The sequence below is a fragment of the Trichosurus vulpecula genome, chromosome 4 (assembly GCF_011100635.1).
Source record: "Trichosurus vulpecula isolate mTriVul1 chromosome 4, mTriVul1.pri, whole genome shotgun sequence".
Taxonomy (NCBI): domain Eukaryota; kingdom Metazoa; phylum Chordata; class Mammalia; order Diprotodontia; family Phalangeridae; genus Trichosurus; species Trichosurus vulpecula.
In genome coordinates this window covers 17,967,482-17,979,576 of record NC_050576.1, presented here as the reverse complement: position 1 = coordinate 17,979,576, position 12,095 = coordinate 17,967,482, and the positions used below count along the sequence as shown (strand labels likewise).

At 45.7% G+C, this 12,095-nt stretch overlaps 1 protein-coding gene across 2 annotated transcripts in view; it reads left to right on the top strand.

The window, feature by feature from the left end:
- NFIA (nuclear factor I A) overlaps window positions 1–12,095 on the top strand; it is a 463,777-nt gene that overhangs the window by 379,972 nt on the left and 71,710 nt on the right. For both annotated transcript variants that reach the window (XM_036754715.1, XM_036754716.1), the window contains exons 8-9: window positions 2,822–3,000; window positions 5,964–6,129. In XM_036754715.1, coding sequence (XP_036610610.1) covers window positions 2,822–3,000; window positions 5,964–6,129 — 345 coding nt within the window. The remainder of the gene's footprint in view (window positions 1–2,821; window positions 3,001–5,963; window positions 6,130–12,095) is intronic.

The following is a 12,095-nucleotide window of genomic DNA, read 5'->3' as shown; positions in this document are numbered from 1 at the left end:
GAGGCACCTGAGCCGAGTTGTAGGAAAAAAAGGTATTACAAAAGGGCAGAGATGAGGAGAGATGGCCATTGAGGCATGGAGGACAGCCAGCACAGGGGCATGGACCCATGATGTGGGAGAAATGGCACAAAGGCCCATTAGGTATGAGAGATATAAAGCCAGACTATTTCTGCCCCCAAGACACTTACATTCTATTGGCTCCTCGTAATGATCCTGTGAGGTATAATCGGGAAGGAAGACAAGCTGCCATTTCATTGGTGGAGAGCACACTTAGAGAGGAAATGTCCTCTACCAGGGCAGAATAGGCACTGTCAATCAAAAAGCATTTATTAACCATCTACCATGTGCCAGGCACTGTGCTAAGTTCTAGCAATACAAAATGAGGAAAAGACAGTCCCTTCCCTCAAGGAACTCACAGTCTAATGGGAGGGGAGGATAGCCAAACAATTATGCACAAACAATATGTAGAAATAGCTAGATTTCTCTATCTCTGCGATAAATTGGAAATAATTTCAGAGGGAAGGCTCTCCTTGACATTAAGGAGAACTAGACCGGGAAAGACTTTTTGTACAAGGTGGGATTTTCACTGAGACCTGAAGGAAGCCAAAAGACAGGCGAGGAGGGAGAGAATTGAAGTCTTCGGGGTCAGCCATTGAAAATGGACCAATGAACAAAAAAACTATTTTCTTACTTCTTCCTTCCCATTGGGGGAAAAATCAATGAAAAGCAAAAACCCTTATAACCAATATGCATCATCAACCAAAACAGCTTTGCTCCTTGGCCATGTCTACAATACAAACATCTCATTCTGTAGCCTGAGTCCTTCTCTCTGGTTCATGGTTCAGCTTCTTCCTCGGGAATCATGCTTGGTCATCATGCTGATCAGACGGCTCGATTCTTTCTGAGTGTTTGTCTTGTAAGAATCTTTCTCCCAGTTCTGCTCACTTTTCCTTGGCACATTCCTGGGGAATGTCTCACTTGAGGGTCATTCTGGAGGTCTAGCTGCTGCTGCAGGGGATGCTCTGGTCCCTTTCTACTTGTGTCTGCCAGGTTTTAGGAGTTGAATTAAAAATGTGAGCCCTCATTTTCTTTATCTCCCCAGTGCCTAGCACAGTGTCTGGAATACAGTAAGCGCTAAATCAATGTCCATTGAATAGAATGAGAAGAATAATGGTCAGCCAGGGAAGGGCTTGGAAATGCATCGGAACTGGTTCATTTTTATCTTTATCTTGAGTGTCCAGCTCAGTGCTGAGAGAGTTACGTGTGCTTTAAAAATGATTGTTCATAGAATCATAGATTTAGAGCTGGAAGACAACTTCGAGACCATCAAGTCCAACTCTTTTATTTTACAGGTGAGGAAACTGAGGCACACAGAACTTAAGTGACTTGCCCAGGGTCACACAGCTAGTTGGTTTCCAAGGTGGATTTGAACCTAAGTCTTCCCCACTCCATTCCATTACCCAGTTGATTGGTTGGTTGGTTGGTTGGTCGAAAAGAACATGGTATAGTAAAAAGAACATTGGTCTTTGAACCAGAAAGTTTGTGTCCTAGCTCTGATACTGACTTACGAGTTACCTGATGTCTTCAAGAATCAGTTTCCTTTTTAATTTTCTCATCAGCAAATTAGTAAAAAAGTTCACCAATGCTGAGATAACCAGCCTAAAAAGGTTTGGGAGAAAGGTTTTCTTAGCCATAAAGTGTCCTAAATTACAAAGATAAATGACTGTCCCGGAGGACTAAAGGCCATGTTCAGATGACTTGATCATGTATTCCCTTCAATGAAGCATCTATTAAGTACTTTCTGTATACAGAGCACTGGTGGAACTACAGAGTTAATAATGGCACATTTGGCCCATGCCCTCATGGAGCATGTGACCTCCTGAGATTGATTAGAACACTTTCAGTCCTTCCCATGTGCAGCTTTGGCCTGGTGTAGTGAGTTTTATCAATCCCCTTCCTAAGCCAAGGGCAAAAATTACATACTTTGGATAGGTTTCTTTAAAAAAAAAAAAAAACTAATGTAATCTCCTTCTTGTGCAAATGAAATTCAGCAGGGTTTGTATATAAGGGAGTTCTCGCCGTCTGCCTCTTCTCAGTTTGCATGGGCATCGAGCCAGCATTTCAGCAGGGGTCACCCCTTCCCTCGGCACGTGGGTTCCCACCCTGGAACATGGAGCATTTCAGAGTTTATCTTTGGAACTGTATGGAGGACCCAGCCTCGAGTGCAAAGACAGTGTAGCCCTCCCACCCCTGCCCCTTCTCTTTTCCCGTCTTCCCTGCCCCCCGCTAATGGCTCAGCTTTAATAAGTGATCATGCGCTACATCCTTCCCAAAAAGTTCATCCTGAATTAGTCCCTCGAAATTTCACTGAGAGGGGACAAGAGCTCTAAGAATGAATTATCGTCCGTGGGTCGTTCAGAACGAAAGGGGATCCATATGTGAAAACCGGAATTTGTCATCTGTAATGTCAGTTAAATCAAACCTAATCTACTAGATACATTTTTTATTGCTTGCTTCATTAAAAAAGCTCTTAAGGTAATGAATAATCTTCCGTTTCACCCAGGATTATTAATGCCTTTATAACTCATGTCCACTGAAAATACAAAGGCAGCTTGAAATCCTCGCTTAATCCAGACTTCATGTTGTCTTAAAGAGCCCCGAGGAGCAAAACCCACCCAAGCTGGCTCATTTTCAGATCGGTCACACCAAGGAATTCCATGAGCCCCGTGCCATGGAGGAGAAGCGGGGTCTAGATGCCAAGGACGAGAAAAAAGTCTCTCTTGTTATAATGGTTGTTTTTTTTCCCTTATTTTTCCCACAGCAAGTCCACACGCGACCCCATCAACTCTACATTTCCCGACATCTCCCATTATCCAGCAGCCCGGGCCCTACTTCTCACACCCGGCAATCCGCTACCATCCTCAGGAGACGCTGAAAGAGTTTGTCCAACTTGTCTGTCCCGATGCTGGTCAGCAGGCCGGACAGGTGGGGTTCCTCAATGTAAGGACCCTTTTTTTGGTAAATTTCTTGGGAAATGTTAATTTCATGTGAAACTAGCGGCAATGGGGGTGGGGGATTCTTCTCAGGCATGGTTGCACGCTCAGGACGTGTCGCCTGACTCCAGTCGGATGTCAGATTTACTGGAGATTGTGGGAAAGTTAACTGGTCACAGCAATATTTGTGTTACATCTGCAACTGTCGGGTTTGGGGAGATAAATCACGGCGAGGATGAATTCCCTAACCTTCCAAGGTCTGGGGGCTGATGAGTCAACCTTGTGCATTCTAACCTTGGGTCCTGTAAGGGTTAACAAAATAGAAAAAATGCAAATAATTTATTCAAAATTATATGGGGGAGTGATTGGAAGGGGGGAGGAGGAGGGGGACAGATGTTTTGAATCAACCGAGTTGATTTGGGGGAAAAAATAGGGCTTTGTAGAACTTTAGATCGAGTTGACCACTGCATGAACTCCAGATGCCAAAAGCAAAGTTTATTACAGTTTGTTATTTCTGTAAGCAGCTATCTTTCTCACTTATCTTGGTATAAAGTTAAACGGGATTTGATAGCTCTGAATGAGTGTTTTCATTTTTTCATTCTGTCCCCCCTCAAATAAACTGAATAATTGCACGATTGAAATAACATTCTGCTTGAATCCAGAAATGATAAGGTGACGATAAGTGGAATTTTAAATGTAGGTCTCAGTGGTTTTGGTTTGGGGTTCTTTTGAGGGGAGGGGGAAGAGGGGAAGATCGCTGCCATCACCAGACGAAAACCAGGACGGTGGAAGCAAGAGTTAGGTTCTTCTCCTTATCCTAATGTCCAGATTGCTCACATACCCACAGATTAGTCCTAATTCTCACTGCCCAGTTGTGGATATTTCTGTAATAAGTCACTCTGTCCTCACCACTGGCTTCTTCTCCCCCTCCTGCCCCTCCACCCCCTACAGAAATACCTGATTCTGCACATCTGAGCCAGGACTGACAGCTTTGACTAATGTCTAGCGATATGTTAGCAGATACATTTCTGTCTAGACAACAAATCAATAGAATGTCTTTTTTTTTTCTTTTGCTTGTGTATTCATGTGCCTTGCTTCTCTTAAAGCATTCACTTATGGACTTTTAGCCCTCTCTGAAATAGCACTTGCCGTCCGGGTTTGCTGGCAGAGCAGTTCAAGGTTCTGTTTGTCAGACACCATGGTCTTCCAGAAACAACAACTAAATATCTAAGTGAATTGAGGTGGGAACAGAGGGGGAGAGGAAGTGAGAGGAGGGAGAATGCTTCTGCTGAATTACTTAAGCTTAAAAAATGAAACCCCGGGATAATGGGATTTTCTCCAGCCCCATTTTGATTTGACGCTATAGCTTCAAGACAAGGAGCTGTCCTCAGTGGAATACTGGCCATTTGATACCTAGGCAAGCAACAGGGCCTTGTTGGGAAGTGATGTCAAAACTCATCTGGTCCCCAGCACCATATCTGACTAGTAAATGATCCTTTTCTTTGTTCCTTCCTTCCTTTCTTTCTTTTTATTTCTTTTCTCCTTCCTTCCTTCCTTTTTTTCTATCTTTTTCTTTCCTTCTGTCCTTTTTCATCCCTTTCCTTTTTCTTTTTCTTTCTTTCCTTCCCTTGTTTTCTCTAGCTAGTCTTTACTTCTGACATTTTTTCTTCTTTCCTTCCTTTCTTTCTATCTTCTTTCTAGCTAGCGATTTCTTTCCTTCCATCCTTTTTTTCCATCTTTCTTTGTTTTTCCTTTCTCTTCCTTTCCTTTCTTCTTGCTTTCTTTCTTCCTTTCCTTCTTCCTTCCTTTTTGTTTCTTCTGTTTTTTTTCTTCTGATCTTTTTCCTTCTTTCTTCCTTATTTCCTTTTTCTTTCTTTTCTTTCTCTTTCTTCCTTTCTTTTTTCCTTTTTTCTTCCTCTTTCTTTTCTTCTAATCTTTTCCTCTTCTTCCTGCCTTGTTTCCTTTCTTTCCTTTCTTTCCTTCTTTTTTCTCTTTTTCCCTTCCTTTCTTTTTTCCTCTTCCTCTTTTTTCCTTTCTTTTTTCCTCTTTCTTTCCTTCTGTCCTTTTTTCCTTCCTTCTTCCTTCCTTCCTTCCTTTCTCCCTTTCTTTCTATTTTTCAGCAGTTCTGACATTATCTCACATACCTCTCAACTTCCTGGTTTCACACAATTGTAAAAATTTTCTCAATCTCAGCTGGCCTCTTTAAAGGGGATGATTTCAAAAAGCTTTTTAAAAATGCTTCTTTTTGATGCCCTGCAAGGTATTTTTCAAAGAATAATTTCTTCTTTCAAAGAGCTGTGTGCTTTGTTCAGCTCTCCCAGCATCATCCCACCAAAGAAGAGGGGCTTTGTGTTGAATTCCACCTTACAAAATTTGCATCCAGAATCCAGGGTGAACTTCCATCTTGAGCAGGAATTGGATAACGACTGGATTGGAAAGTTTCTGCTTCTGGTGTTAGAGCCTTAGGAGGAAAGGATTTTTCAAATGGTTAATTTATTTGTCAAATGTCATGGAATGTTGTATTTCTAAGCCAAAGTCAAACATGCTCTTCTTCTCCAGGAGTATCTCTATAGTCAGCCAGGAGAGGAGCGCTAAGCAGGTACTTAGCAGAGGTTAGCTCATCAGGAGGATTTTCATGATGGTGATGACAATCACTTATTCCTAGTAGCTACATCCCCAGCCAAAGTGCCCACATGAAAAATTCAGACTGACCCGCCCCATGTCATTTTTTGTAAACTGATGCAAAGAGAAGGTTCTAGAATACATTTTATCTATGCTGCCAAGGGTATGCTTTTGTCAAGTGCCTTGAAATCCAAACCAGAATAATGCTGCATGTGTATGTGGTCTTTTGGAAGACTTCAGCTGCTCCCTAAGGGTAGGGCACTTAATAATTTATATTGGAGGCAAGTGATGATTCTCTTGTGCTCAGAAGCTGCGGATGGCTGATGTCTGCCTCTTTCGCCCTCACAGCCCAATGGTAGCAGCCAAGGCAAGGTGCACAATCCGTTCCTTCCCACCCCAATGTTGCCACCGCCACCTCCGCCACCAATGGCCAGGCCTGTGCCTCTGCCCGTGCCAGACACAAAGCCTCCGACCACATCGACAGAAGGAGGTGCCACCTCGCCCACCTCACCGAGTAAGTATGGCTTAGGCCAGCCTACCCCACCCCCTACCTCCCGTATGACCAGTCCATCATCTCTGTCAAACCCCAGCTGGTATACCACAGAAGATAGGGTTAGTCATGGACCTAAGGATACGCCAAGAAGTAGTTTAGCCTAGACCATGGATCCACTGCTTCTAGCCCCAGTGACCTTTTAGACAGTCTAGATATGCCCATGACTCTGTGTGGCTGACTAATCAGACGTTATTATATAACCACATAATCAAACCTGAATTTGTAGTTGAAATGGACAGGGGAATGAATGAACTTAGTGTTGAGAAGTAATGGCGGAGCTGGCTGAGTACAGTTCTTCAGCATCAGTAGGATGCTTCCAAGACATACCCAGTTGCCCATGTTGTGGTCAGAGTATAGAGATACTTAACTCCTACTTTCTGAAAACTCACTCTCCTAGACAGACGCCCTGACATGGATGCCTAGGGAAACAGCAGCACAGACACAGTGAATGTCACTATTAAACCAGCACGTACGTAGACAAGGGACACCCTCTATGTGGGCCAAGAGTATTGCATTTAAAGGATGAGGGAAGAGGAGGAAATCCATTACTAAGCAAGGCTCGGAGAGAGAAACAGAGGCCATTTCCTATCTAGATTTGGGGCAGAAGGGGAGATGTGGGCTGCTTTAGAATGATGGGGGAGCGAGGTAGGTGGTGCTTTTTTGAAGAGAGTCAGGAGGTAGAGATAAGATGAACAAGGAAAGGCAAATCTAGCTGGATATGTCAGAGACCCCAAAGGATAACTAGTGCAGGTGAAGGAAGGGACATCCCTCACCCTCTCTGGGGCTGGGTTTTAAGACCACTCTGGCCATTTTGGTGAGAATGCTAGGAGGAAGACGAATGTGGGAAATGGATGGAAAGAAGCTACTCAATTGGGAAGGCATTTAGACCTGGGAGGCCAGTATGTGGGGAGGGTTTCTATGTTTCATGGAGAAAAGTTTCATCCACTTGCCACCTGGGTCATCTTGGGCAAGTCTGTGGCTCACGTGGCTCAGCCGTGAAACAAGGGGCTTGGACTCCATCTCTGTAGGACAGTCCTTGGACAGCAAACCCCATCTGTCGCTGGGACTGTTCTTACTAACTTTTCAGCCTGGGAGAATCTGCCAAGGCTGGTCCTCTATGGGTGTAGCCTTTAAGATCGAGCCTCCATGAAAAGAGAAAATTCTTACCTATGAGAGCTCTCCAAAAGTGCCGTGGCAGTGGGTTCCTCCCCATTGGAGGTCTTCAGACCCAAGCTGGAAGACCGTTTGTCAGGAATATTGAGGGGAACCCTATTCACACAAGGACTAGACTCTCTGGCCCATGGGGTCCCTTCTGACTAAGAGTTCCTTTGATACTTTGAGCTCTGAGTCCCCTCCACACCCTGATGAGACAGGACTTTATGTAATGATCAGTGTATGTTCACTGATGGAGTAGAAATAACCCTGGAGTCACTGGCTCTGAGTCCAACTCTCAATGCTAAAACTTGCCAATGCTGTGACTTTGGGCAAGTCTCTTGATTTCTCTGGGGCTCGGTCTGTTCAGCTGTGAAGTGGGGGCATTGGACCCGCTGATCCCAAAGGTCCTTTCCAATCCTTAATCTATGATCTTATGAAGGAAGACCTGCCATTGAAAATGATCACCAGGTCCTCATCTAGCAGTGATAGACCAGCCTTTGCATTTGGCTCAGAAGAAGGCCAAAGAATAAAAGTAAACATTTTCGTCTCTCTTCCGGTTACCAGGAACTGACCCCCAAGACATTTTGTCTTGCCGATGGAGCTCTCCTGCTCTAGGGGAGTGTCAGAGAGGGATAGGCTGCCTGAATATCGGTGGTCACTGAGCCCACTGAAGTGAGCGGCTTTGGCCATAGCCTTGACACATCTAACGACATCAAGACCCAAAGTCAGAGCTCTGAGGGCTACTCCTGGTTTGGTGTGTCTTGTCTGAAGCTTAGAGCCTTAGAGAAAAATGCCTTCCTCATCGTGGGCAGGAGGCAGGAAAGCAGAGCACCTTCAGATTATGTGCTTCCTATATGCCAAGCGTCATGCTGAGCACTGAGGGTACAAAGAGAAAGGGGAGACCGTCCCTGCCCGTGGCACTAACATCCCAGTGGGAGAAGGTAGCCCGTGTGGGAGGAGTCATCGGCATGGTGGGAGGCAAGGCCAAGCGGCACTTTGGGCTCCCATAGAGAAAAGAGGCCCATCTGCATTGGTGGAGCCCAGCCCGGGGCTATCCTATGTCCATAAACTCAGAAGAGGGAAACTCAGGAGAGAAAAGTCAGAGAATTTAGAACTGCAATGGACCTCAGAGTCAAATAGCCAAAAGCTCTCATTTTACAAATGAAGAAACCAAGGCCCAGAGAGTAGTGGTATAGCCGGTGTTGGACTTAAGGTCAAGAAGACCTGAATTCAAGTCCTGCTAGACCCTTCCTAGCTGTGTGACCCTGGGCAAGTCACTTAACCTCTGCCTGCCTCAGTTTCCTTGTCTGGAAAATGGGGATAAAAATAGCACCTACTTCCCAGGGTTGTTGTGAGGACCAAATGAGACAATTTTTGTAAAGCGCTTTTGAGACCTTTAAGTGTCTTATAAATGCTAGCTATGACTATTTGACCTGCCCCAAATCTCTATCGATAGTAAGTGACAGAGCTGGGGTTTGAACCCAGGTGTTTTGTCTCCAAATCTGGTTCTTTTCCCACTATCCCACAATGGCATAAACAGCTACCACAAATGGTGGTTATTCCCATGCTCCAGCTCTGGTATAGGGTTGGAGTCTTAGGGACAGGATTAGGGAAGGGTCATGTTCTCCAGGGATGCCCCAGCCTTGTGTGTGCCCCTCAGTGCAGTGAGGAAGGGGAAGGCAGGGATCGGGGACCACCCCAGGGTTTGGCCCTGGGCTCTGGGGCTTAAAGCTCCCAGAGGAGCAGCCCATACCTAAGCAGAAAGAAAGGCCCACTGATGCCACGTTCCCCCATGTTAGGCAGATTTAAACCATGGTCTTTGCCACAGTAATGTCTTATTTGTCATCTCCGCATTTTCTACTTCATTAATAAGACAGCAACATACGGTGAGAGTCATCATCTACTGCCCCAACCCTATGTCACTCTAATTAAAAACTCCTAACCCACTCATCTCCTTTGTGATATTGGCTGCTACCCCCTTCCCCGACTGCCACTCAGGAAGAGCGCTAGAAATCCCTTCCGTTGGGGTGCTGCGGTTTTTCTCTTCTTCCTCAAGTCAGGGGTTCGAGGAGACTCGAGAGCAGGTTAGTCCCACCTCCTCCTCACAGCCAGAATCCCTCCTCTGATGTCCCTAGCTAGCCATTATCCGGCTTCTTCCTGAAGCCCCCTAAGCACTTCATATGCCTTCCACATGAGCCATTGCTTTCCTTGTTGTAGAGAGAACTTCATAAGAGCTGGGCAGGAATGAGAGAGGTTGGACATTGACTAGCTGGGGGAGCCTGACCAGATATTCTGACACCTCCACATCCCAGTGCCACACCTCCCCCCAGAAGAATATAAGCTCTCTGAAGGCCGGAAGCTTTGTTGTGTTTACATTTCTATCCCCATTTCTATCCCAGGCTGAAAAGGTAGTGAGGACAGTGCCAGCAACATATGGGGTTTGCTGTCCAAGGACTGTCCTACGGAGATGGAGTCCAAGCCAGTGCAGCGCCCAACGCATTTATTTTTTGAAGCAGACCCCTGGGAGAGGGAATTCTCAATTAGAAAACTCCATTTACCAGTGCAAGTTGGCACCTACTTGACAGATTCTGGCATCAAAATGTTGCCAGGGGCCCACTGAGGCATGACATGACTTACCCAGTCTTCCAGGATGTCTCAGAGGAGACTTGAACCCAGGTCTTCATGACCACAAGGCCAGATCCTTCTCTCTATTTAAAAGACAGAGTGCTTTCCTTGGAATGGAGAAACCCGAGTTCAGATTCCATCTCAGACACTAGCTCCAAGTCACCAGACAAATCACGTCACCTCTCTGGGTTCTCTCATCTGTAAAATGAAGGGATTGACCCCACTGACTTCTGGGTTCCCTTCCAGCTCCGAACCAATGGTTCCAGGCTACAATACCAAGCTGCCTTTTGCCTAGCATGTACATAGGAGGCTGTTAGAAAATGCTTTCTCAATTGAACCTGTAAGATGGGGAATAATCTCTCTATCTTATGGGATTTTTTTTTCAAAGAAAATGTTAGTTTTGTGACTTCCACAAGGCCTCCCGCATTGTTTAGCTCTAATTTTTAAAAAGTTACGTCTAATACAACAAAATCTTCACTGAGACTTCCACCTGCCGGTGGGTCCTAATTCTGTTCTCTGGGGTAGCCTCAGTCCAAAGGAATGACCTCAGATAGCTGAAGGTAATTATCCCACCTTCGCCCAACCCTGAGTATCCTAAGCAGTCCTTAGGTCATGATTTTCCGTCCCCTCTGCCATTGTGGCGGTCAGCTTCTTGGTGTTGTCCATCTTGTCAGTGACCCCCACAGAACATGCAGCTGAACACAGTACTCCATGTGTTATCATCATTATTACTACTGGCATTTATATAGCCCAAGTTGGGTTCTTAACTTTGTGTGGGAGTTATGGACCCCTTTGGCATTCTGGGGAAGCCTATGTGCCCCTTCTCAGAAGCATCTTTTTAAATGCATCAAATAATAGGATTATAAAGGACACTAATTATATTGAAATACAGTTATCAGAATATGTGTGTATGTGTGTGCGTACACAAACAACACACACGCACACGCACACACAGAGTCATGGACCCCCTGATCCAGCCGAGCCTAGAACTAAACGAGAATGCCCTCCACATCATTCCCCAGAATTGCTCTTCTAGCCTCTGACTCAGGAGAACCAGTGGGGGTTGGGGGACACTATCTGCCAAGCTCCACTTTTCCACGTTTTGTTGTTCGGTCGTTGTGCCTGACTCTTCCTGACCCCATTTTGGGGATTTTCTTGGCAAAGATCCTGGACTGGTTTGCCATTTCCTTCCCCAGGTCATTTTACAGATCGGTTAAGTGACTTGCCCAGGGTCACACAACTAGTAAGGGTCTGAGGCCAGATTTGAACACGGGACGACCCACTTGCTGACTCCAGGGCCAGTACTCTGTCCACTGTACCTCCTGGCTGCCCCTTTCCACTTTGGTACACCTCTGTTACATTCTGCTGATGTAGGCAGGTTTCGGTAGATCCATGGACCTTTGTGCAGTGAAAAGAGCCCTGGTTTAGACTCAGGAGACCTGGCTTCCAGTTTCACTCTAGCACTGACTTGCTGACTGTATACCCCGATAACTCTTCGGGCTCCAAATCCCGCTGGTCACTTCCACCCTTCAGGTCTCTGTTTCCTCCCATCTTATAGATGGGAGCAGTGTTTTGGGGTTTTTTTTGCCAATCCCTGATGGAGCTCCCTGTTAGCTTGCACGGTCACTGAGGCTTTCAGTGGCCAGCACCTGCCAGTTAGGCTAATGATTTCACCCTTCCAGCGTCAGCTTCCTCCTTTCTAAAGTGTGGCTGATAACATTTGAACTCCCTTCCTCGTGGGGTTCTTATCATACCTAGAATTTACAAAGCACTTTAAGCTTCGCAAAACGCTTTACAAATATTACCTCATGTGATCCTCATGATAACCCTGGGAGGATGAGGAAACTGAGTCAGGCAGCCGCTAACAGACACTCTCAGGCTAACGCAGCAGTTGAAGTGTCTTAGGCTGGATTTGAACTCAGATTTTACAAACTCCAGGTCCGGTGCTTTATCCACAGTGCTTGTAAAGGGGAAGTAGAGACTTATTCTGATGATGATGGGACAGGGAGGTACAGGCCACAAAATGCATCATAGCCCTTTGTGACCTTGGCTAAGTCATTTCTGTCCTCGGGTCTTTGTCCTCTCGTCTGGTAAATGGGGCGACTAACGGCTACCCTGCCCACCTAATTGTGACGGTGAACTGAACG